The sequence below is a fragment of the Candoia aspera genome, chromosome 5 (genome assembly GCF_035149785.1).
Source record: "Candoia aspera isolate rCanAsp1 chromosome 5, rCanAsp1.hap2, whole genome shotgun sequence".
NCBI classification, from domain to species: domain Eukaryota; kingdom Metazoa; phylum Chordata; class Lepidosauria; order Squamata; family Boidae; genus Candoia; species Candoia aspera.
This window is the reverse complement of record NC_086157.1, coordinates 101,746,538-101,771,989: the sequence shown is the minus strand read 5'-3', so window position 1 is coordinate 101,771,989 and position 25,452 is coordinate 101,746,538. Positions and strand designations below refer to the sequence as shown.

General features: G+C 39.7%; 1 protein-coding gene across 2 annotated transcripts in view; it reads right to left on the bottom strand.

The window, feature by feature from the left end:
* The window catches only part of PGR (progesterone receptor), a 79,677-nt gene that overhangs the window by 10,316 nt on the left and 43,909 nt on the right, over positions 1-25,452 (bottom strand). For both annotated transcript variants that reach the window (XM_063305863.1, XM_063305862.1), the window contains exon 4: positions 541-846. In XM_063305863.1, the coding sequence (XP_063161933.1) occupies positions 541-846 (306 nt within the window). The remainder of the gene's footprint in view (positions 1-540; positions 847-25,452) is intronic.

The window sequence follows — 25,452 nt, the reverse complement described above, 5'->3', positions numbered from 1 at the left end:
ACTAATGCTGTGGGGTAGATTGAGTGAATGGTCCAAAAGCACTCAGTGAATCCCTGTGGCTGAGGGTGGACCCATTCCTAGGCCAACACCTCAACCATTAGACCAATAGCCATGCTTTCTGGGGGTGGTACGTGTTGTACCCTAACTGTATGGTTAGCATCAGGTTAGAAAATACCTTTCCAAAGCAAAAGAAAATGGGTTTATGTGAGAGCTCTTCAGATGTCTGAATATGGATATTAAATGACTTCTTGATCATTTTTTAAAGCTAACCATAGCTCTTTACTCCTGTCTTCTCTTGATCTCTTGACTTGCCACCCTTATGTGGAACCCACAATTTAATAAAAATATATATTTTAACAGATTAAAATGGTAAAAATCACATTTTAATTTTTATTAAAAAAATTACATTATGTCATCCAATGGCTTGTCAGCATTCTTCATTAAACAACAGTGCCCAGAACTGCACACAGTGCCCTTGGTGAGATATGAAAACAATGGAATAGGGTGACACAATTTCCAACATCAAAAGATCCTACTTACCTGGTAATGACTTGGACCACTTGACTACACAGAGGAGCTGCCTCTCACATAGGTGATTGAGGCTGGTCATCAGCGCACTTGGAGTTTCTGGTTTTGTGTTATCATAACCTGCGTAGACAACTTCTGGCTCAATGCTTTGTAAGACAGTGATCAGTGGAGGGATAAATTGAACATCTTGACTTGGTGAAAAAGAAAGCCTCTGTACCAATGTTTGGCTTTCATTTGGAAGGGCTGCTGGTTGTTGGAGTGCGACAACATCTAAGGCTCTTAGCATTTTGACCTTATTGAACTTCTTAAACTTTCGACCTGTAATCCAAGGATACAGGTATTAGAAGAAGCATAAGCACAAAGCAAATAAAATGTTGTGATCTATAGTATTTGCCATTTAGTTCAATAAGCAAGGTATTTACATCATCACAATGCCTCTTAAAAGTGGAAAAATGTCTTCAGTTCTGAAGTTCTGGGTTAATAATAAATCAAGCCAGGATATCTCCTGTGTTTAGCCCATAAATAGTTTGGCCCTTGTCTCAACCTGTGAAACCACAGCCATCTCCTTCTTTCTGTGTTGAAACTTGCCTGGTGAAAATAGCAATGATGAAAAAGGATGATGTTGGAATATTCATGAGACTCTACAGGAACGCCATTGTGGGTGAACTTGACTAATAATAATTGCTTATCCATAGAGCATTTAATGTTGTATTATTGTCAGTGGAACTAGGAAAGTTGAAGGGGCTACATCTACCATTGGCCACTCCTAAAGATATTTTTTCTTTATCTAGGCCAGACTTTTTCAATGCCCCCTGCTTCAGGAGTTTCCCAACCTGGCTATTGCTGAGATTTTTGGCAACTAAAGACCAGATATCTGGCAAACACACAGATCACAGAAGCTGATCTAGACATACTCCGTTCACCAACTTAGAACAGGAACAGGAACCGATGATCTTTCTATGGCCAGGAACAAGATGGGGAACAATGCCAGCAGCCATAGTCAGCATGAATAACATTGTCAGATGCTGGAACTGTAGGTGAGCAACATCTAAGGACCATGGGATCTCCATCCTTGTAGAAAGTTTTTGCGCCCTCATCATGAATGTAGTGAGTATCCATAATTTTCTTTTCTGGAAACAAAATTTGCCTATAACTTCCCAAATATAGCAACAGATTTATTTTTGGGAACAGGTCTCACAACTCTGAAGCAATGAGGGAGGAGGGAAGGAAGGAAGATGTTTTATGAAATGGATGAGCATGCCCAGTAGCATGCCAGAAAGCAACTAGGGAAAAATATTAAGCAGTTAGAATAGATGACCCCACAGTCAGTATCAAAACTTCCCTGTGAATAGGGAACCTAATGAACACTAGTCAAACTGGTGGATGCAAAATAGCTATTGGCCTGTACTTTAAATTTACCTTGGCTGCCACTTATGTACTTTATTTTTGATGTCAGTTATGCTTTTTAATGCTGTTAGCTGCCCAGAGTCACTATGGTGAGATGGGTGGCCATAGCAATTGAACTGAAGTGAATTGAACTGAACTGAATTGAACTGAACAAATAACCAAATAGTTGTGATGAGACTTAGATGGCTGGTCGGTCTCCACGCCTCTTGGTTAGCAACAACGTGCAGTGAAGCTAGGACTCTGGATGTTTAAAGACTACAATCTTAACAAATCTTCCAAGGAATAAACTCCAAAGCAAAGAGTGGCATCTATTTCTGGGAAAACTGTGCCAGATTGGGCTACAAGTAGAATACAAAGCACAATGGCGTTAGATTCAAGTGGCACATGAAATAATATGAAAGTAAGACATTGGAATAATGACCTATTGATATATTTAACCTTATCAGAAGGGAGGGGTGCAAATCAGGTAACCCAGATGCTGTTTTGGGTTTCATTCTTTCACCAAAGAGACTGGTGATTTCTGGCTGGCTGACAGCCCTTCAATCTAGACCAGACTAGGAAACCAAAGTTATGAATACTAATACTACTTTATTATAAGGTTACAGTAACAGAATCTTGCAAATCTGAATACGCTTCCTCCCTCCCTCCCTTTATCTTCATCAGACCTAGGGAGGGGCTTGTCTGATACATTTTCTCAAATTATATTTCTGACCCAGTGTCAAGTTTCGTTTATCTGATCGTTGCCTTGGTTGCGGCTCTTCCTCCTGTTCCTCAAGGTTATTCCTTCTTCCCATTACACTGGCCCACTGAACAACCCTTTTAATCACTAATGCTTAAATTCAGGCCCTGGTAACCAGTAACAACAGTGAGGTAGTCTCAATTGATCTAGCCAGCCAACCCTGAACTTCTTTCAGCGTGTCTCATTCCCTGGCTGACCAAGGCGGCATTCTGCCAAGTATAGCTTAACACAAACTTTAAGGTGTACATTAATTTCCCAGTGGGTTCTTCTGGGGAAAAAAATGGCCCCCAAAGCTGTTTTTATTGTTGGAGGAAACAGGCTTCCCTTCCCAAGCTGATGAGAGCTCTCCGCAGCTAAGCTGGGAGGACAGATGGCAAACTCAGCTGCCATTTTGATGGCTCTAGCTGGAAGAATGGCAGGGCAGAAATCAAATTTACACCCGCAACAAGAATGAGAAAAAGAAATAGTAACCCTTTCACATTTCAGAGCTACTCTCTCCAGCTTTAATCTGGAAGATGCAAGGTAGAAATATCCTCAAAAATGAGGGAGGAGATATATAATGCAAGACATTATTTGGGATATGTTGGTTTCATTAACAACAATGGAAAAAAGGGAGTAAGATTATTTATAACACTCCTCCAAAATAATTCATTTTGGATTTATCCCCCCCCCCAACTTCAGCCCTCAGCCTGTTCCTATCAGGAAGGAGGGGAAGTGAAAATCCCAAACCACATTAGACAATTCATCTTAAACAGACAAGCTTCTACTAAAAGTGCACGATCTTTCCAGCAGGTGAGGAATGTTTAGCAATTTGTTATTTCCCAACAGAATGCCATGGTTCTGCCTCTGAGGTCACTCTGCCCCTCTGGTTTTCTAAAGCAGAGTGCTCTGAGTGCACTCCAGAAGGCGTGTACCCAGGCTGAGAGAAGAAAGCAGAGGTGATATATTAAGATTTCAGTGTGGAATCTGAAGTAACATCTTGTGAAAAATCTGACTTGGGAAACTAAGTCAGCTCTAAGTTAGAGACTCCTCTTACATATATATTTTTCCTTCATACATATTAATCCACTAGAAAGATGAATGTTTTATATGGATGTCCTATTGAAAAAGCTCCCCTCTACGTCTCCATTTGCAGGTACTTGTTTTTGTTCATTATCAATATGATGTCCCAATCTCCAGTTGGAAAACTACCTTCTACCAAGTTTAGTCTAGCTCAGTTTTGAACTGGACACCTTTTGCACAAAAAACAGGCCCTCAACTGCTGCATTACAGCTTTTTCTTTTGCATGTACAAGGTTCTTCCAAGCTATGGATGGGCGAAGGAATGGGTGCAAAAATAGACTTAAACAGGATTACAATTGGAGTACATTTTTAAATAGTTTTTATTAAAAGCTTTAAGAGCAATAATAAGAACTAATAGAAACTAAAGTAGAACAGAGAAAATGAAAAAGAGAGAAATAACAGAAAAGGCTAAACATGCAATAAGAAAAGGAAATAGAAGAAAGTAGAGAAAGATATAAAGGTATAAAGAAGTAGTTTCTGACATTCTTCACAGCAGTTATAAGTACAATTATATTTTAACCTCTCTCTCTAAAGTTACATCATGACTTTCTTCTTTCTACAATCTATCCTGTCTAATCATTAAAACCATAATCACAAGTTCATTTTTTACAATTGGAGTACATATTGATAACTAGAACCATCATGGAAAACTACACAATCAGCTTGCTCCATTATTCACTGATGTAAGCAATGCTGGAACACTGTGGAGGCAGAGTTCAAAAAGTGTAGAAAAGAACCAAGTTGGTACTGTGTCTGACAAGCTATTCTTGCACCATTAGTCCTGTCTCACAAGGAGTCCTGTTCTTAACCTTGCAGGTTTCCCATCATCTCCCTGAGCAGACCTACGTTCATTAGATGTTTAGGGAACTTTCAGAGTTTCATAGTATCTGTCACATACTATGTGCTACAGCTGAGTTGCAGTTCATTCCACAGGAAATATCTTCAAAAATAATACTCTGGAGTCTAATACTTGCTGCATTAGTCACACATAGCTTCTACAGTTGGATTCTTTCCTTTTATTTGCAAGTAAGTGGGCCACCCTTTACACAGAATTGTTTCTTCACTGAAAGGACTAAACATATTCTTGCAGCAGGAAAGTTGAGCGCACATGCACTGGAAGTTCCACACTTCATAGGAGCAACTGACCACAGAAGAGACTTCAAGAGTTTATGGTTCTCCTTATGTTTTGCTCATTCTTGACTCTGCCTAAGGCATCACAGCAATTACATAACAAATATAAGTAAACTAAAAATAATGTGTAATTATGATCTGATCAGCTTTGCAAGGGAGAAGAGAGCTCACTTCATTTGTCCCTTTGATCACTAATGAAATTACAGTGACCTCATGGGCAAAGCTATTGTCTCTGAGCAGTACCAGAACAATGGAGAGCCATACTGTAAGGAAAATAGTGAGAGAGTTGACCCAGTGCCAACTCTTGGAGGAGTACAGGAATGCAATGTTTACAAGTTAACAAGGAAAAATGCTTAATGCTAGTGCTACAAATGTAAACTGGAACACAAATGCCCTGTTGAACAAAATAGGTCCATAAATACTTCATGCCATTATTCTGGGGGTGGGAGGAGTGAGATATACAAATGTAGGCTGTGGCCTTGTAGGCTAACCAAGACTTTGCACTTGCCAGAATTGTTCTTTTTTCCCCCGATATGGTACAGCAGTGTTTCTCAGCCTTGGCAACTTTAAGACGTGTGGACTTCAACTCCCAGAATTCCCCAGCCAGCTATGGTTTCCTTTTTTGACAATCCTAAATCTTGTTTGCACCAGCAGAATCCAAACAATCCTCAGCAATCCTTTTGCTCCAACTTAAGGAGCATGGAACCATGTTGCACAGCTCACATCTGTTTATACAAAAATGATGGAATCCACTCTATCTTCGCAAGCTAAAGTGATGGTTCTATTTTTGAATGTACCCCTTGTTAATTCTTTTTTTAGTTTTGCTTTAACTGCCAGCAAATAGAGAGCCAGCAATTGAGAGAAACTCTAGGCTAAACTCTGATATTTACAGGGAGGGTATGTTCAGTTTGATTAGGTGTATATCCGGTCTTATGCTGAGGCTGATGAAACACTGGACAGGCTGCAGAAGAAACACCATTATACAGTATTTCTGCTGCCTCTCTTCTCAGTGCAGCATCTGAAATGTAGACAGACTAAAAAGAGAAAGAAAATGTTCATACATCCACCTGCATACACATCCCTTCTCTGTCCTTGCTCAGTATGTTGCAAAGTGGAATGGTGGCATGGAACTGCATGCAGGGACCCAGCCATTCTCTCTTGCTTTCTGCTTCTTCTTACTTTGCTTGGGTGTTTACTCAACAAGTGAGAGGGGAGAAGGGAGAAGGATGTGCTATCTCTGTTCTCATTATATTTCAGAAACTGGAGAGACTTCTTAACGCTGAACCTTCCAGGCTCTTACATCAGAAAAAGAGAAGAAATGGTTCCTCACAACAGAAGACTTGCAAAGGGCAAGGATGAGGAAGGCCAGAATTAGCATGCTCATCCTTGATCTACCCTCCTCATGTATTACTTAAAATAAACTTTACTCTGCCTCTGAATCTCAAATCCAGAATGCAAAACTGAAATTGAGGTATTTCCAATTATGTTACACTATAAGAATGGAAACAAAAATATCACAGACAGGGAAAAATGAATGATCCAGTTCAAAGGAGACTCTAAGGATCAAACTACAGTATGTATCTCTTACAATAGGGAGTAAGCTTTTCCAGCTATGTTTGAAACATCCCCAACTGCTTTCTTTTCATAGGGAAAAAGATAGAGGGTCGTCTTTTGTTTATTCTGCAGAGAAAAAAACAGTTGAACAAATCCACTATTCACCACTGTTGCTGCTAATTATCTCTTCATTAAATGGGGCAAAGTTCCACCTAGTTATACAGCTTGTGTGGCATTTACCCCACAGTTTGAAATTTAACAGCGATACATCTAGTTAATGCATCTAAAACATTTTCCAGTTTTAAAGTAGACAATCTTTGCAAAAATCTATTTCCACACAAGCAGGAAGCAAAGTACTATCCTGAACTGAAGAACTGTGTATATCACAGAATCTCAGAATCTGAGTTGGAAGTCATCTATTCAATTTGCTGCTCAGTGCAGGTTTTGCCACACCATCTCTGACAGATGACCATCCAGCCTCCGTCTGAAGGCCTCCAGTGAAGGAGACCTCACCATCTCATGTGGCTGACAATTCATACAGTTCCTGGTTTCTAACCTGATCTTCCTTCCTTGTCATTTTAACCCACTGGCTCTGGTCCTGCACTTTGGGGCAAAAGAAAATAAGTCCATCCCATCTTCTGTGTTACAACCTTTCAGGTTTTTGTAGGCTGTTATCATAACACTGTTAGTCTATCTGCTAAACACCCAAATCTTCATTCTTCACAGAGCTTTTCTTTCTAGATCCTTCACAGTCCTGGTGGCTCTCTTCTAAACTTGCTCCAATTTGTCACTCTCCTTTTGGAACTATGATATCCAGAACTGGATTGTTGTTTATTCGTTTAGTCGCTTCCGACTCTTCGTGACTTCATGGACCAGCCCACGCCAGAGCTTCCTGTCGGTCATCAACACCCCCAGCTCCCCCAGGGACGAGTCCGTCACCTCTAGAATATCATCCATCCATCTTGCCCTTGGTCGGCCCCTCTTCCTTTTGCCTTCCACTCTCCCTAGCAGCAGCATCTTCTCCAGGGTGTCCTGTCTTCTCATTATGTGGCCAAAGTATTTCAGTTTTGCCTTTAATATCATTCCCTCAAGTGAGCAGTCTGGCTTGATTTCCTGGAGGATGGACTGGTTTGATCTTCTTGCAGTCCAAGGCACTCTCAGAATTTTCCTCCAACACCACAGTTCAAAAGCATCGATCTTCCTTCGCTCAGCCTTCCTTATGGTCCAGCTCTCGCAGCCATATGTTACTACAGGGAACACCATTGCTTTAACTATGCGGGCCTTTGTTGTCAGTGTGATGTCTCTGCTCTTAACTATTTTATCGAGATTGGTCATTGCTCTTCTCCCAAGGGTTAAGCGTCTTCTGATTTCCTGACTGCAGTCAGCATCTGCAGTAATCTTTGCACCTAGGAATACAAAGTCTTTCACTGCTTCTACATTTTCTCCCTCTATTTGCCAGTTATCAATCAAGCTGGTTGCCATAATCTTGGTTTTTTTGAGGTTTAGCTGCAAGCCAGCTTTTGCACTTTCTTCTTTCACCTTCATCATAAGGCTCCTCAGTTCCTCTTCACTTTCAGCCATCAAAGTGGTATCATCTGCATATCTGAGATTGTTAATGTTTCTTCCAGAGATTTTAACTCCAGCCTTGGATTCCTCAAGGCCAGCTTGTCGCATGATGTGTTCTGCGTACAAGTTGAATAGGTAGGGTGAGAGTATACAGCCCTGCCGTACTCCTTTCCCAATCTGAAACCAGTCCGTTGTTCCGTGGTCTGTTCTTACTGTTGCTACTTGGTCGTTATACAGATTCTTCAGGAGGCATACAAGATGACTTGGTATCCCCATACCGCTAAGAACTTGCCACAATTTGTTATGGTCCACACAGTCAAAGGCTTTAGAATAGTCAATAAAACAGAAATAGATGTTTTTCTGAAACTCCCTGGCTTTTTCCATTATCCAGCGGATATTGGCAATTTGGTCCCTAGTTCCTCTGCCTTTTCTAAACCCAGCTTGTACATCTGGCAATTCTCGCTCCATGAATTGCTGAAGTCTACCTTGCAGGATCTTGAGCATTACCTTACTGGCATGTGAAATGAGTGCCACTGTTCGATAGTTTGAACATTCTTTAGTGTTTCCCTTTTTTGGTATGGGGATATAAGTTGATTTTTTCCAATCTGATGGCCATTCTTGTGTTTTCCAAATTTGCTGGCATATAGCATGCATTACCTTGACAGCATCATCTTGCAAGATTTTGAACAGTTCAGCTGGGATGCCGTCGTCTCCTGCTGCCTTGTTATTAGCAATGCTTCTTAAGGCCCACTCAACCTCACTCTTTAGGATGTCTGGCTCTAGCTCACTGACCACACCGTCAAAGCTAGCCCCGATATTGTTATCCTTCCTATACAGGTCTTCTGTATATTCTTGCCACCTTTTCTTGATCTCTTCTTCTTCTGTTAGGTCCTTGCCATCTTTGTTTTTGATCATACCCATTTTGGCCTGGAATTTACCTCCAATGTTTCTAATTTTCTGGAAGAGGTCTCTTGTCCTTCCGATTCTATTGTCTTCTTCCACTTCCGCGCATTGCTTGTTTAAAAATAATTCCTTATCTCTTCTGGCTAACCTCTGGAATTTTGCATTTAATTGGGCATATCTCCCCCTATCACTGTTGCCTTTTGCTTTCCTTCTTTCTTGGGCTACTTCTAGTGTCTCAGGAGACAGCCATTTTGCCTTCTTGGTTTTCTCTTTCTTTGGGATGTATTTTGTTGCCGCCTCCTGAACAATGCTGCCAACTTCTGTCCATAATTCTTCTGGGACCCTATCTACTAAGTCCAGTCCCTTAAATCGATTCCTCACCTCCACTGCATATTCCTTAGGAATATTAGTGAGCTCATATCTAGCTGATCTGTGGGTCTTCCGTAATCTCTTTAGTCTGATCCTAAATTGTGCAAGAAGAAGTTCATGATCTGAACTACAGTCAGCTCCAGGCCTTGTTTTTACCGACTGTACAGATGTCCGCCACCTTTGGCTGCAAAGGATGTAATCAATCTGATTTCGGTGTTGTCCATCTGGTGAAGTCCATGTATAAAGCCGTCTCTTAGGTTGTTGGAAGAGAGTGTTTGTTATGCAGAGTGAATTGTCTTGGCAAAATTCTATCAGCCTATGTCCTGCTTCATTTTGTTCTCCCAGGCCATACTTACCTGTAATTCGAGGTGTCATTTGACTGCCCACCTTAGCATTCCAGTCTCCTGTGATGAAAATAACATCTCTTTTAGGCGTGTTGTCCAGTAGGTGCTGCAGATCCTCATAGAACTGCTCTACTTCAGCTTCTTCAGCATTTGTGGTTGGGGCGTATATTTGGATCACTGTGATGTTAGATGGCTTGCCCTGAATTCGAATTGAGATCATTCTGTCGTTTTTTGGGTTGTATCCAAGCACCAGAACTGGATGCAGGGCTCCAAATCAGGTCTGGCCAGGGCAGAATAGTGCAGAACACTTCCTTCACGTGATCTGGACTCTATATTCCTTTTAATGCATTCCAATTCAGCATTTGCCTTCTTTAGCAGCTGCATCTCACTGTTGACTCATGTTTAACTTATGATCAACACGAGGACACCCAGCTCCCTTTGATATATACTACTGCCAACCCAGGCCTTCCCCATCCTAAACTCATGGCCTTCTATTTTTCCTACCGAACATAGAACTTTATGTTCCTTCTTATTCATTTCAGCTCATTCTTGTTACAGATTTAAATTTTGGTATATTACGTAGTAACAGAAGATACAAGGAAACACACACAGAAAGTATCTGTTAACCTCTTAGCTTTATTGACTGCAATTACTTAAGCTTCACACATTCACATTCATGCTCACCAAGCTCCATTACAGTACTGGCCAAATAATGCAAGGGATGTTGAAGAAGACAGAGTGCTTGGTATGATGATTGCATGCAAGGATAGTCCTTGTATAGCCCTTCATTTCATCTCATGCCAGCAGTCTTCCATCACACATCACTTCAGCTATCATTTCCTTCATGCCTATTGCTGGTATGACTGAGCTAAGCAGGACTTGGTGCTTGGTGGTCACTTTCATTCCTTGTTGACTATCATATGGTATTGTCTGAGTGCAACTGATAATAGCTCGCTTGGTCTTTTGCACTACACGTTTCTCCCCCTGGGGTTATTCTTGGACAATTCCCACTTCTGCCTCTCTTAATATGGTGTCAGCTTGGTTATTATAACACTGCCAAAGTCTGTCTAGATGTTTTTTAAATCTTCCTTCCCAGTTTTGCCTCATCTGCAAACTTCCAGCTCAACTCCCTCATCCAAGTCATTGATTTAAATGGTGAACAACACAGGTCCCACGACAGAACCCTTTGGCACTCTGCTCCATGTTTCCTTCCAAACTGAAGAGAAGCCATTAATGAGCACTCTGTGGCTACAGTCATTCAGGCAACTGGGAGGCAACAGTGGTATCATCCAGCCCATATGTTACTATTTTATTAAGAACATAATGAAGTACACTATACCTCTAGCATTCCCCTGATCTATTAAGTTAATCACTCTAGCAAAGAAGGAAATAAGGTTAGTTTGTCACAATCTATTTGTGACAAGCCCATGCTGGGTTCTGTTAATTGTAGCATGCCTATCCAAGTGCTCACAAAGATGCTGTTTGATAACCTGTTTGAAAACCTTGGCCAGTATGGGCATCAAGCTTACAGGTAGTTATAGTTTCTCAGGTCCTCCTTCTTCCTCTTTTGGAATATGGGGATGACATTTGCTTTCCTCCAGCCTTCTGGGACCTCAGCAGTCTATAAGGAGTTCTCAAAAAGTTACTGACAGGTACTGTGATCATCTCTGCTAGTTCCTTCAGTAGTCTGGAATGTAATTCATCTGGCCTTAGAACCTGAATTCATTGAAATTAGCTAAGAATATTGATGCTTTTGAACTTTGGTGTTGGAGAAGACTCCTGAGCATACTGTGGACATCCAAGAAAACAAACAAATGAATCATTGAACAAGTCAACCCAAAGTCCTCACTCAAAGCACAAATGACTAGGTTCAAATTATCCTACCTTGGACAGATTATGCAAAGACCTAACTCTCTGGAGAAGGTCTAATGCTGGGAAAGGTGGAAGAAAAAGAGAAGAGGATGCCCAGCAGCAAGGTGGATGGACTCAGTTACTGTGACAATAGATGCACTGTTGGAAGACCTGAAAGACCAGGTTAGGGACAGATCACCATGGAGAAAATCTATCTATGTGATCATAAAGAGTTGACAACAATTTGATGGCACATAATCAATCAAGATCTCTCTTACTCTCTTCTTGTCTATCTTATACTGCAGTTCCCTCATTCTCCCAGTGGCATAGTAATATTAGCTAATGATTAACTTCTTAACCAATTCTTCCCTCTTGGTGAGGTTTAGGACCAGCATAGCGGATTACCTTCTTCTTTTCTTCCACTTTCTGTCAAATGGAATTGTCAGCAAGAGAGAACAATAATTTGTAGGATCTTTGACTTTTTGCAGAATTAGATTCCTAGCAGACATCAGGATTATTCAAATCTTTCATTATCATTCTTGCATACTTCTTTGAAAGGTTCCTTATCTGATGCTGAAAGGTTTTATTTGTATCTTTTGCCTACCTATGTGGTCTATAACAAACTCCTACAATGGTTTCACTTTTGTTTCTTTCTCATTTTATTCTTACCTAAATACTTTCAACAGGAATGCTGAATTTCTGTCTAATTATACTTTTTTCTTTACATACAACACAACACCTCTTTCTACTTTTTCCTTTGAAATACATTGTAGCCTTCCAGTGCTGTGCGCCAACCACAGGTATCATCCTACCACGTTTCGGTAATACAGTAGCTACCACCTCATATTTGCCTTTCTGAATTAGGATCTCGAGTTCTTCCTGTTTATTTCGCATACTCTGTGTAATGATGTAGAAATATCTGAGGTTCTCAGTACCACCTACCACTTACTATAATTTCCTGTGAAACAGAGTCCCTGTCCTGAATCCCAACTCCTGCTTCTCCCATTGCATTCTGCTTTCTTGGCCACTGTCCTTGGATACACATCCTCCTGATGAGAGTGAGGGAAGCACCTGACAAATACTTCCTTCTCAGATTTTATAAGATATATCCCATCTCTTCTCAGGAGTCCTTCATGAAGGTAGAATAGGCCACTGATGTAGAATTCCAACCCTTCTGTGGTGACATTACTGTCCAGAATCCTGTTTTCTCTTCTTGCACCATGACCCCCTACTAGAAGGACCAATGGGGGAAAAAAAATCTTCCTTCCCAAGGCCTTTGTAATCTCCAGAAATTCTTTCAAGAGCTCTTCCAGTTACGTCATTCATTCCTTCATGGATTAAGGGGAGCTGATATGACATTGTGGGAGGTGTGTTAACTTCCAAAGTTTTGTTTATAGGAGAAGACAGAAAAATTACAGAACATAGTTTTTGATGAGTTTAATTTTTCCTGGTAACCTCTGTGTCACACTTTGGAAGTCAACACTCCTCCCACAATGTTGTATCACTTCTACACATACAGTAGCTGTCTTTCCACAGTAGGGAATCATCCATCACCACATCACATTCTTTTTCTCAGGGTGGCTGCTTGCTTGCTTGTTTTGGTCCATGAGGGTCCAATTGTCTTCTACAATATTCAATGGCAAAGTTTACTTAAGTGGCTTTCAATCAACCTCCAGAGGCATTAATGTTTCATGGCACCAGGTTCCCCCCTGATCCTCTTGCTTCTTTGGATCACATTCATCCGAATGCTTGCCTCTGCCAAAGGTTTTTTTTCCTGATCTTAGGTATTCTCTTCAGCTCTCTGCCCCTACTAGACAGCACAGCTGTCCTGTTCAGGAAGTTCTCATCTTCCCTCTTTCCTCAAGTCCTTTCACTTTCTCGTCTAATAAGGAAACAATTTTGCACTTGCTGCAGGTCTAGTTTTAGTCCTCTGTAGGCAGGAAGACTAACATTGTACACACTTTACAGCTCACAATGAGCATTCCTTCACTGCCCACATTACTTGGAGACTTCCCTGCTTTCTCCTCTAATCAAATCTCCATGCAAATCTTCCCTGTTTTCTTGCTCTGGCAGTGAGCCCCCAAAAGTTGCTTGTCTGAGTGAAAACCAGCTTGGGTTGAAAGATGATGATGGAAAAAAGAGAAAAGAAGAGGAAAAGAAGGCAAAAACAAAGTGCCTCTCCCTTGACCTCCCTTGTCAAACTCATGTTTGCTTTCCTTGTTTGCTTGCTCAGTGAATGCATGTCTGTGTATACTGTATATGCAGGTGCACAAAATACATTTAACTTTTATAAAACAGGAGGGCTTTTTTCTTCTGCTTTGAATAAAGGGTAGTTTTTCTAATTTGGATTCAGTTTTTAGAGCAATCTGCATTTATTTCTGACACATTCTTTGTCTCTCCTGTTCCTGTGTTTTCAGTAAAAGTATGTCCAGCAGTAATAGCAAAACAGCAAATCTCCTTTGAAACACTGAAAGAAGGAGGAGATCATAGATTTTATTCCATTCCTTGCTTCTAGTCCTGAAATCTGGCTAGCTTTGTCTGCACCAATTAACAATTAGCATTTATTGTATACCATTAAGCAGATGTAATCATTATTCATTGAAAAAAATGGTACGTATCTTTCCAAAACATGGGGATGCTACAGGATAAAAGCAAAAGACAAGGTTAAATTTTAATCATGTTGAAATTGTGGGAAGGCAATCATGTAGCGACTTACCAATATGATAATATGGCCAGCACAATGGATAGAATTCGTTGGAAAACAACTCACGTAACTCAACAATCTGCCTCTGCCAGCAGTAAATTTAGCTCAGCTAATTCAATTTCATGTAGCCTGCAAAACTTAGAAACCATGAATGTATTCTGAACAAAACTAGATATGACATTAATTGAATGAATGCAATTAACTGGCACAGGTTTTATTTTAACTTTCGAAGGGCTGGCCAACAACTTTATTATGGAACAAGCCAAGAGAACACAGATGGTGGTGCTTGTCGGCACCAACAGGTACACAAGCACTCTTTGTCTACCCCAGGATCCCTGTCTCAATTTGTCTAACTAAAATAAATAAATGGGAAGCTAACTACCTTCAGAGCAAAATGCCTCTTGACCTCATATTGGCTATATAAGTATTTTTGTAAAATAAAAAATAAATGGAGGGAGGAGAGTTTTCCAATCCTGCACTTTATTTAGAAGTTTGGGATTGTTCTGAACTATTATAAACCAAGACACAAATTGTATAGATAAATAAATGGGATACAAATTTTATAGAAGAATAAAATACTAAATAAAGTGCATTATGCCTACAGATAAATTTTATAGATAAATAAAGCAAGAGGCAAAGTTAATAGATCAATAAAGTACTAAAGTGTATTTATGTTTTCAGGAAAAAAGCCAAAGGGGAGCTATGAAAAAAAGCCAACTGGGAGGTTAAAAATGTGGTAGAGATCTCACCATTTTGCCTCTTGTGAATAAGTGTGACTGGCCATATTCCTCATAGGAGGTACTGTATGTTGTGACAGCACCTACAGCATGTTCCCAAAAGTCCAGATGAGTCCACCGGCCCCAAAAGATTGCCTAGCTATGGCAAACATCTTGGTTGCTACAGGTCTCTTCATCAGATGTTGAGTTGCAAGTTCAAGCACTTGGCTGTAGAGCAAGCTGCAAGGGGTCATCCTCATGTTTAGGATGATGAGCTTCTTCATGGATGTCCATGGGGAAAGGTGTGCCATGATACTACAACACAAACTCTATCCTTTCTCTACTTGTGACACGGCACAGAAGTAAGAAAGAGGTGGAGCTTGCATTACAACATGCTTCATCATTTTGATGAAACTGCCAGTTGCTCTGGATGCCCAGGAGCTTTTTATTGCTTATATTTGTTTGCAAACCACAACCCAAACTAAAAGAGCTATTCAGTAGCCCAGTGTTTCTCAACCTTGGCAACTTGAAGGTGCATGGACTTCAACTGGGCTGGCTGGGGAATTCTGGTAGTTGAAGTCCACACATCTTCAAGTAGCCAAGCTTGAGAAACATTGCACTAGCCTTACGCCAGATAGAAAAGGGAACCAAGCTATGCCATGGATTCAGAAGCCAGCCTTGCTCCCCTATCTATTCTAGCAACACAACTGCAGAGCCTGATAATGACACTTAATGTCTGGTTCATATGCTTGTTCGGCCTCCAGAACAATTTGTCACAGGTACTCAGAGGTTTCTACAGAAAGGAACACATGGAAGCAAAAGTGGCAATATTTTAAAAAAAATGGCCTCTCCCCACATCACCATTGTCCTTAAAATGGCCATTCTTGATTTCAAATGCAGAACGACTGTGTGTAGCAGTTGACTTACATTTCATTGAGAAATTAAAGTACACCTCCATGATTGTCAGAGGCTTGTCCCAGAAACCACAAAATGTTTCTGGTTCTTCTCCTCTGTGATGAAATGGGGAAGAGGGATTGCTTGCTACTTGGATTGATGGCTGCTTGGAAACAGAGACATCGCCAGCAGACACAGTGGAAATGGGGCTGAACTGTTTTGGCGATCGCCTTATCTACAATTAACACCAACCTGAGGAATGCCGCCTGGGAACTGAGTTGTAAAACTGAAAGCAGATGCAAGGATTCAAGTTCAAAAGAAAGGCGGGAAGACGTGATGAGATCCAGGGTATCTCATTCACTTGTGTCTTTGAATGGCAAGGGACTGTATCTTAATAAAATTTCCTTCCTAAAACCTAGATGGCTTACAGCGAGGATTATTGCTATTGAGATATCTGACCCCACGTTCCTCACAGAAAGACACAAGTCTACCATGGCAGCTTCACCAGACGATCGACTGATCGATGAGGAAAGTTCCACTGGAGCGGTGGCAGCGCTGGAGAGCCTAACATCCCTCCAGGAATGCACACCCGCTCGACCCTTAGAACCTGAAGTAACAATACTAGAGTCGGAGATCTATGCAGACTATGCATCTGAGGATGAGGAAGAAGTACAATTATTGCTGTTGAGATATCTGACCCCATGTTCCTCACAATGATTGAAATAGGGACAAAGGTCTTTAAAAAAACACACACCTCACATTTATCACTTTCTGTTTCATACACAGACTCATACCCTCTCAATAATATTAGTGTAAAAAACAACATCTGAACTCGGGCTTTTTATTTCATTCACATTTTATTCTCTGTGACCACCTAGGCTCACAGTCTTTTCATTTTAAGCCGCAATGAGGAGCTTTAATGTATAAATTAACCCCAACTGAGACCGAGTAAAATCACCCAATCCTGATGCTCTCTTCAAATGATGAGACTCATGACCGCAGTGAAACTCCAGTGTTGCTCTCCATTTTAGAAAGGGTTACATACTTATTATGTATTCATTAATGTTCTATTTCCTTCCTGCAGCTCAAGCTGGCACATATATTTTTCAGTATTGCTAAAAAGGTGAAGAAGCAGAACATGAAAAGCAGGAATAGATGGGCAATTTTCTCAATGGAAGTAAGCCAGAAATGGAGTCCCTCTAGGATCAGAGCTTTTCACCTTGGTCATAAATGATCTTGTCGTAAGAGTAAGTGGAGGTGACCAAGGTTGAGGATGATACTTAAGTATTCAGAGTGGTAAAGACCAATATGCTTGTGAATTGCTCCAGAAGGAACCCTTTAATTTGGGTAAATGATCAACCAAGTGGCAAAAGTGCTTCAGTTTAAGTAAATGTACAATGCAATACAGTATTTTTATTTTAATCTTTGACCTGCCTAAAGTAAAAACACAAAATCTATGAAATTAGTAACTATAATATAAAAATATCCAATGTCTAAAACTCTAAGAGCAGTGACTACAGAGATAAAAATATAAGGCTGTAATGATCTGTAAAAAGCCATAGGGTTAACTAGAAGTTAAAACTTAATTAAAATTCAAGTGTTAAATAAAATATACTACCTAAAAAGATATCTAAAAAGCTGGAAGTATAAGATAGGGTAACAAAAGCTGTAAAACTCAATAACTGGAGGTTAAAAACAACAGTCTAATTGCTAAACATGAGCTATGTATGTGAGACTAACTGGTTCTGACAGTCAATAGATTTTGCCTGCTGCTGTACAGAATTTGGATGGTTTTAAAAGGGGATTGGATAAATTCATGCAGAAGAGGTCCATCAAGAGCAATCTATCTTGAAGATTCAATGTTGTTTCCAGATTGGGGGTATACATTCTTCCAAATACTAGTTGTATGGGAACAATGGTAAGAAAAGGGTATGTCTATCTCCTGCTTGCAAACTCCCCCAAGTTATCTGGTTGGCCATTTTGAGAAAAATACGACATTAAGATGGCCTTGGCCTGATCAACCAAGGCTATTGTTATGTTTTACCAATAACAACACTGGGAGCTTGGTTGGGTTAAAAGAAAGTAAAGGTAAAGGTTTCCCTTGACGTAAAAGAAAACAGCTGACCAAAGTCATCCAGTGAGCTTCTAAGGCTGAAGAGGGATTTGAATTCATGTCTTACTGGCTATAACCAAAGCCCTAAATACAGGTCATCCTCAATTAATGACCACAATTGGGACTGAAATTTCAGTTGCTAAGCAAAGAGGTCATTAAGCAAATCTGACCCAATTTTACAACCTTTTTTGCTGCAGTCATTAAGTGAATCATGTGGTTCCCCATTGATTTTGCTTGCCAGAAGCCAGCTTGAAAAGTCGAAAATGGTGATCATGTGACCACGGGACGCTGCGACGGTCATAAAAATGAACTAGATGCCAATCAACCAAATCATGATCACATAACATTAGGGATGCTGTGACAGTTGTAAGTGTGAGGACCAGTCATAAGTCAGTTTTTCAGCACTGTCGTAAGTCCAAACCGTCACTAAACAAATGGTTTTTAAGTGAGGACTACCTGTACAACCAGACTGCATTTCAACTTCCCTTCTTTTTGTAACCACTCCCTACCCTCTGAGGAGCTAACCATGTTAGGTTCCACTAAATGCTACTATAAAATGTATTGTTTTAGTTGTCATCAGCCAGAATCAATTACAATTTAAAAGAGATACAAAGCAAATAAAATTACAGCAGCATCCATCTCAATTTTACATGATTAACCCTTCTAAACAAAGGATATCATTCTTCTGCAAAATGTTCCTGCCTGAGGTTTGGGGAGGTTTTGGCCAAAACAATTCTGCAATTATGGAACTGTGATGTAATAAACTTAAAGCTTAACAGCTGATCTAAGAGACCACGATGATACAAAAGAGAGGACTTACTGTATAAGAAGACAAATTCCCATGAAATATTTATAGATTAAAACTTTTATAAGTTAAAAGTGACCAAAGTAGGTATCTGCCAATTTTTCTTGACTTCCTGTTAATCAAGATAACAGAACACAACTATCCAGGTGAGGTCAGCAATAAAGGAATATTACTATGAAGAATTAGTATGTTAATATACTTGCATGATGTGATATTCATTTTACAGCTGTGCTATCATTTCTCAGCAAGGCTGGTAGATGATTATACATGTTTTCATTAATCATTTTTAATGCTCCTAGTGCTAAAAGAAAATAAATGCAAAATCTGCACCAATGCAAAATTCATCAGGGTGAAACGAATAATTTCACCAGATTGCTTTCATTTCCAAAGACTGAAAGGAAAGTCATATAAGTTATTTGCTTTACTTTAAAAGCAAGACTTCTCGGGCATCTGTTATGGTTAAAAAGTCAAAACACAGCCCTATGAATGAGGGCCTTAAGTCTTTCTTAAATGGGTGGGGTCACTGTTGTTCTTGGACTCTCCCTTAATTAAATGAGTCGTTCTTTGAGTGAGATGGGCAGTGACTAAATTAGAAATATAATAAATATCAATAAATCAATAAATCAAAAGATCCCACTCCATTTTTTAAAATTCTTGTTTTAAAGCAATTACCTCCATTTAAAATGTTGGCAAGAATTAGGGGCCTTGAGCAGAACACAGAGGACCCTAATAGACACCACCACAAATAAGCCCCCCCAAAATATTTGGTACTTTACTATAGAACATTTATCTAAGCCTACCTGAAACATCTGACTTGTTGAACTCTTGCTGTGCTTAGTTTTTACTATTTGAATGCAAAATGGTGCATTTGATAATACAATTAAGTATTCTTTTTGTTCATAACAGATTTGTAACAGAAATCACTTCTCTTGCTTGAAATAAAGAGGAGGTACTAATTTGAAAGATCTCCTTGGAGAAAATCTATCTGTGTGGTCAGTAAAATCGACACTGACTTGATGGCATATAATCCATCTATCAACTAATGTGGACAAGCCTCACCTTTCCAAATGACTGTAGCCAGTTATAAGCATTGAAAGAAGGGATAATCTCTTGCACCATCTTTCATTCAGTTAATAACCAAAGTTGTTTCTCTGTAACCTTTAAAGGACTAGAAGATTTTGTTTATTGGCTTTTGATGACTGGAGGCTAGTAGGTACTAAACAGATTTACCAGAGAGTGTTTTGCTTCTGGAATACAGAGAGAATAGAGCAAATTCTTTCTGTAGCTGAAACGTAGGCAGCACAGGAGAGAAAAAATTAACTGTGAAAGAGCTGAGTTCTCAACGTATGCACTGTTAGCTTTTGAAGAAACACTGGAGCTGCCTGTTTACTGTATCTCTTTCTCTCTCTATATATATATATGTCCATTTGGGACATTTCTATCTCCAGGACTCTTCCTTTCCAGAGAAACTGACCCTATCATGCAATATTTCTTTGCAAGATCATAGCACAGTGTTTCTCAACCTTGGCAACTTTAAGATGCGTGGACTTCAACTCCCAGAGGTCCCCAGCCAGCCATGCTGGCTGGGGACCTCTGGGAGTTGAAGTCCACGCATCTTAAAGTTGCCAAGGTTGAGAAACACTGTCATAGCATATCAAAAGAATGTATTTTAAATGAGGAATGCCTATAACCTTTAAAGTGGTGGAGGAGAAACAAAAGGAATACTGAAATAAGATATATGTCCCTTTACACTACACACATCACTTTTATATTTTAACAGGATGCATGAGCTTGCTTACAATTACATTTTTTCATCAATGTCTGGAGTAAGATTTGTTAATGGAAATCTCACTCCAGATGAATGAGCATAAGATATAGCCCATTTCGATACTTGGTCTTGGAAGGAAAAGGCAGTAAGATCTTCACTGCCTTTTTACTTAGCAGCTCATTCTGAAGTTCATTCAAAAGTCTTCTGGTGATGATTTCTCTCTCTCTTTCTCTCTCTCTGTTTCCTTTTGTCTCAATGTGGCATCTGAGGAGAGATCTGCCAAAACTTCATTCATTGATAGTATTGTGAGTTGTAATGTATTAATTGTGAATAGAGTGTAATGATTGAATAAAAGGAACCAACTGTGAGTGAATGGGTAGCTATTTATTCTTTAAGCTCTCATTCACACACAACACAGTACTTAGAGTCATGTAATTGATTGATTATGTGACATCAAGTTGCTGTTGACTTCCCAACCACAAAGATTTTCTCCATGATGATTTGTCCCTAACATGATCCTTTAGGCCTTCCAATGGCACATCCATTGCCACTATAACTGAGTCCATCCACCTTGCTGCTGGGCATCCTCTTCTTCTCTTTCCTTCCACCTTTCTCAGCATTAGAGCCTTCTCCAGAGAGTAACACATAATGTGTCCAAAGTAGGATAATTTGAGCCTGGTCATTTATGCCTCGAGTGAAAACTCTGGGTTGATTTGTTCAATGATCCATTTGTTTGTTCTCTTGGCTGTCCACAATATTCTCATGAATCTTCTCCAGCAGCAAAGTTCAAAAGCGTCAATACTCTTTCTGTCCTGCTTCTTTAAAGTCCAACTTTCACTTCATTAGTGTTTTACAGGAAATACCATGGCTTGCATTATTCTGATCTTTGGCGGTATGGACGCATCACAGCCTTTGAGTATCTTTTCCATGGCCTTCATGGTTCTTCTACCAAGTTCTAGTCTGCAGCATATTTCTTGACTGCTTGTTTATTGTTGATGGTTGATCCTAAAGAAGAGAATCTATCTACCACTTGATTATCTTCCTTGTCAATTCTAAGGCTGGTTGTTGTATCTGCTGTCATTAGTCTTCTTTATATTTAATTTTACTCCCATTTTTTTCATTGTGCTCCTTGACTTGTATTACTAGAGCTTACAGATCCTTTGCATTTTCAGCTGTCAGAGTAGTATCATCAGCATAGCACAGGTTATTGGTGTTTCTTCCTTCAGTTTTAAAACCATGCTGTCTTCCAATCCAGCTACTCTTAATATATATTCAGCAGCTTCTGCTTATCAAATTCCTCTTCAAATTGGAATGTATTAAACACTTTTGTTGCCTTCTGCCCAGCAACATGAAGAAACAAGGATGCCTGCAATTTCTCATACTTTTTATTGGCTCCACCCACCACACAACAGAGCTCACTTTGAGTACTGTCCAAGCTTCTTAGTTATGTTCTGACACCATGTTATGTTTGTAGGCATAACAAAGATAGAAATTAATAAGAAAGACAGACCCATTACACAGGTAGGTTTTACTGGTAGCTTGCAAGTTAATCAAGAGTAAAGAGACACACAGCTGGCTCCTTTTAATCTACTCTTTACACTCTACCCACAAGTAAAACATTACAATTCATGACAGATATTTGTCTGGGTACTGCCACTGAGTGGTTTCAAAATCCACCCTGAACATTTTATCTTGGGATTAGCTAACAGGACACATTTCCCCCAAGATGTGATTTAAGATATGCTGCTATAGTGGCTAACCCCAGAACATTCAACTTCTTGGAGAAAATTCTTTATTTGATTGACATCTTGCCTTTGTACATTGCTCAAGGAGCCATATATAATGCACCTATTTTTCCCAGTAACAGCAAACTTGTGAGGTAGGTTGGATTAGACAGAATGACTGGCCAGGGACTTTCCACGTCTGTGGGTAGACTAGAGCCCGGGTCTCCCTGTTCCTACTCCATCACGTTAACCATTACACCAGACTGGAAGAGTTTCAGAACTGTTTGAAAAACCGTTCTAACCGTTCATTACATAGAATAGTGGGGAAGAGCCATCTATATGGCTGTAGGAGAAGGAGGAGAGCAGAGTGTCTGCTGGCTAATTGAGAGGTCAGCTGGCATTAGACTCTTTCCCATCTTGGCATTTCAAGGACTTCGTAAATACAATCATCTTAGGAACTGGTCACTGAATTTGCTGGTTTTCCTATTCCCTACTTTTCTTTATTTTGTGTCCCACATCATTTAGACTGTAAAGCTACAGGCAGACATTATCTTTTATAATTCTTTTATGTTCTTGATAAACATTAGGAAATCAGTTTTAGTAGTAGCAGCACACTAGGTTTATGTAGGCCCAAATTCCTGACCCATAGATCACTATCTTTCAACCGAACATACTACATGGATTATTATGGAGATAAAAAAGGGAGAATGACAGTAAAATTATTCTTTTTTATGTAATTCTTTTTAATTCCAAGAGATGCTCATATCATACATTCACAAAAACAATGATGGTAGCAAAACCAATTATTCATACAACCTTGGAAACATGTTTATCACTGTTGTGGGAAGAAAGCATTGTTCTATATTCGATAAGGGTAATGTGATCTATTTGCTGCATTCCTACACAATGATTATCTCCAATTCTTTATAACCTTATCTCAACAAGGAATAGCAAACATGGTAATATACACTGCTTGATCACTTGGCTCTTCTTGATTGCTACTGCAATTAAACAAACTGCAAAAAATATTCATGGTTTGTATACAGTACCTTTAAGGGCAAACCATTATCTTTGGCTTATTCTTCTCTAAATAAGTCAGAATCATAACCCTGGGTTCTTGGGTGGTGACTCTAGCTTGTTAAGAGACAAATAAAACAGGGATCCCAATTTTGGACAACTCTACGTAAGCCACAGATATGTCTGATTAAATATTCTGCTGGCAGAAGAAAACAAATGGGAGAATTGGAGTACTAGCGCATTTGTTCATCTTTGATAATGTGCCTAGTACAGCCACAAAGTAGTCCTCCAATTTGTTAGCCCTGACATAAGGAATAGAACAGATTGTATTTCTGGATAAATAGCATCTTCTGCAATGTAAGATTTTTGCTGGAAGAGAGCAGGTGAAAATGTAATGGCCATAGTTGTTTTCCTCTATAGAGAGAGACAGAAACATGGACCTTTGCCTTCCCTACCAGCCTTCATCCAAGCCACTGTCTTCATGCCTATGCTCTCCCACTTCATTTCCCTTCTCCTTCCTATACTTTTAAACAAACACATTTTTCTCCATGAAAGGTCCTGCAAAGACACAATGCATTTTGGAAGGAGCAGCTGTACCAGCCAGATATCACTAGGACCAAAAATAGGCATCCAATAAGCAATCAGGTAGGAAAAAAAATAGAATAATGAGGAACATGGCATCTGACAATAGGCTGTCTTGGTCATGTCCTTGGTGCTCTCTGAGCCTCGTTGTTTTCTTGCAGACATTTCATTACCAGACTAGGCAACATCTTCAGTGGCAATGAAACATCTGCAAGAAAACAACGAGGCTCAGAGAGCACCAAGGACTCCACAGTTCAACCCTGAGCTACAAGTATTTGCTTTGATTTGTCTTGGTCATGATGGAACCAAATACTTGTGTAGATTGCCTCTCTCTCATTCCATCTCTAATAACATAATCTTTTATCATCCTTTCCTGCAATTTCTTCCCACCTATTATCTTGCCCACTTTGTCTCTTTCTCTGAAGAAATGTCTGCCTTCATTCAGAATGTTGTAGAGAAATGTTCTGCAATTAAGTCCCATAACAAGACATTAAGGAAAACAAATCCATCTATCAACACCTTTATTGATTTATTCAGCCATATATTTACATTTCCCAACATTGTGGCTTACAACAATAAAAATTCAATGATGAGTAATGTAAACAAGAATATTTAATTCAACATAAAGTAATTGCAATAGAAAGAATAATATTCTCAAACATCAACCATTCTACAGATCTTTTTCATTTTAATCGTTTTTAAAAAACCCTGGAAAGGTCAAAAGTCCTCATCTGAAATGGCAAATGCTCCAAAATTGCCAAAGTTTTCTAAGAAGAAAAACTTTTAAATGAGGCACCATGCATGAAAAAAGCATTTTCAAGAGCCATGTAACACAACAAATTTGATGAAGATGCTCAGCAGAAGTCCTATGAGGATCATCTCAAGATCTTGATGTGTAGAAAGAAGGGAGCCAGTAAGTAAAAAGTAGGGTTTTACATGATCTGGAAAAGGCAAACTGTGATTTGAACAGCGTATTAGTGCATAGGTAGCACCTTCAGGGAACATCTAAACCAGTGTTTTTCAGACTGGGCAACTTTAAGATGTGTGGACTCCAACTCCCAGAATTCCCCAGCCAACATGCTGATCTAAACCAAATACATCTTTTCCTAGGATCACCTGAGAAAGAGCAGCTGTGTGAGTGGAAGAAGAGATGCAGCTGCTTTAGGATGTTCCTGTCAAATTATATGTGCCCACCCATGCATGTTCTGAATCACATTCTGCTCTTTGAATGCTGCACAACCATAATAAAATATTAAAACCATCACTCTGAGTTGGGCTTAGAAACCCAGAAAAGGCATCGGCACATCAAGTCAACAAATCTGGCAGCTTCATTTTGTATACACGGAGGTTCTGGGCCATCTTCAACCCACTGCAATATTGCAAAAGCAGAATTGCCAGTTCATTCTACAATCCAGAAAGGAAGGAAATACTCATTCTACATCATCTCTACAGTAATCTAAATCATGCTGGCTGGGGAATTCTGGGAGTTGAAGTCCATACATGAAGTTTGAAGGTTGAGAAACACAGATCTAAATAATTCATTTTTCTATATTTGAACAAACTAGCAGAGTTCCATTGGGAGTATTATCTGGACTCTTGCAGATACTGGTGCAGTCCTGACACTGGGAAAATATTTCCCTGCACTGCCATTAATTACACAACTGGGACAATGCAGT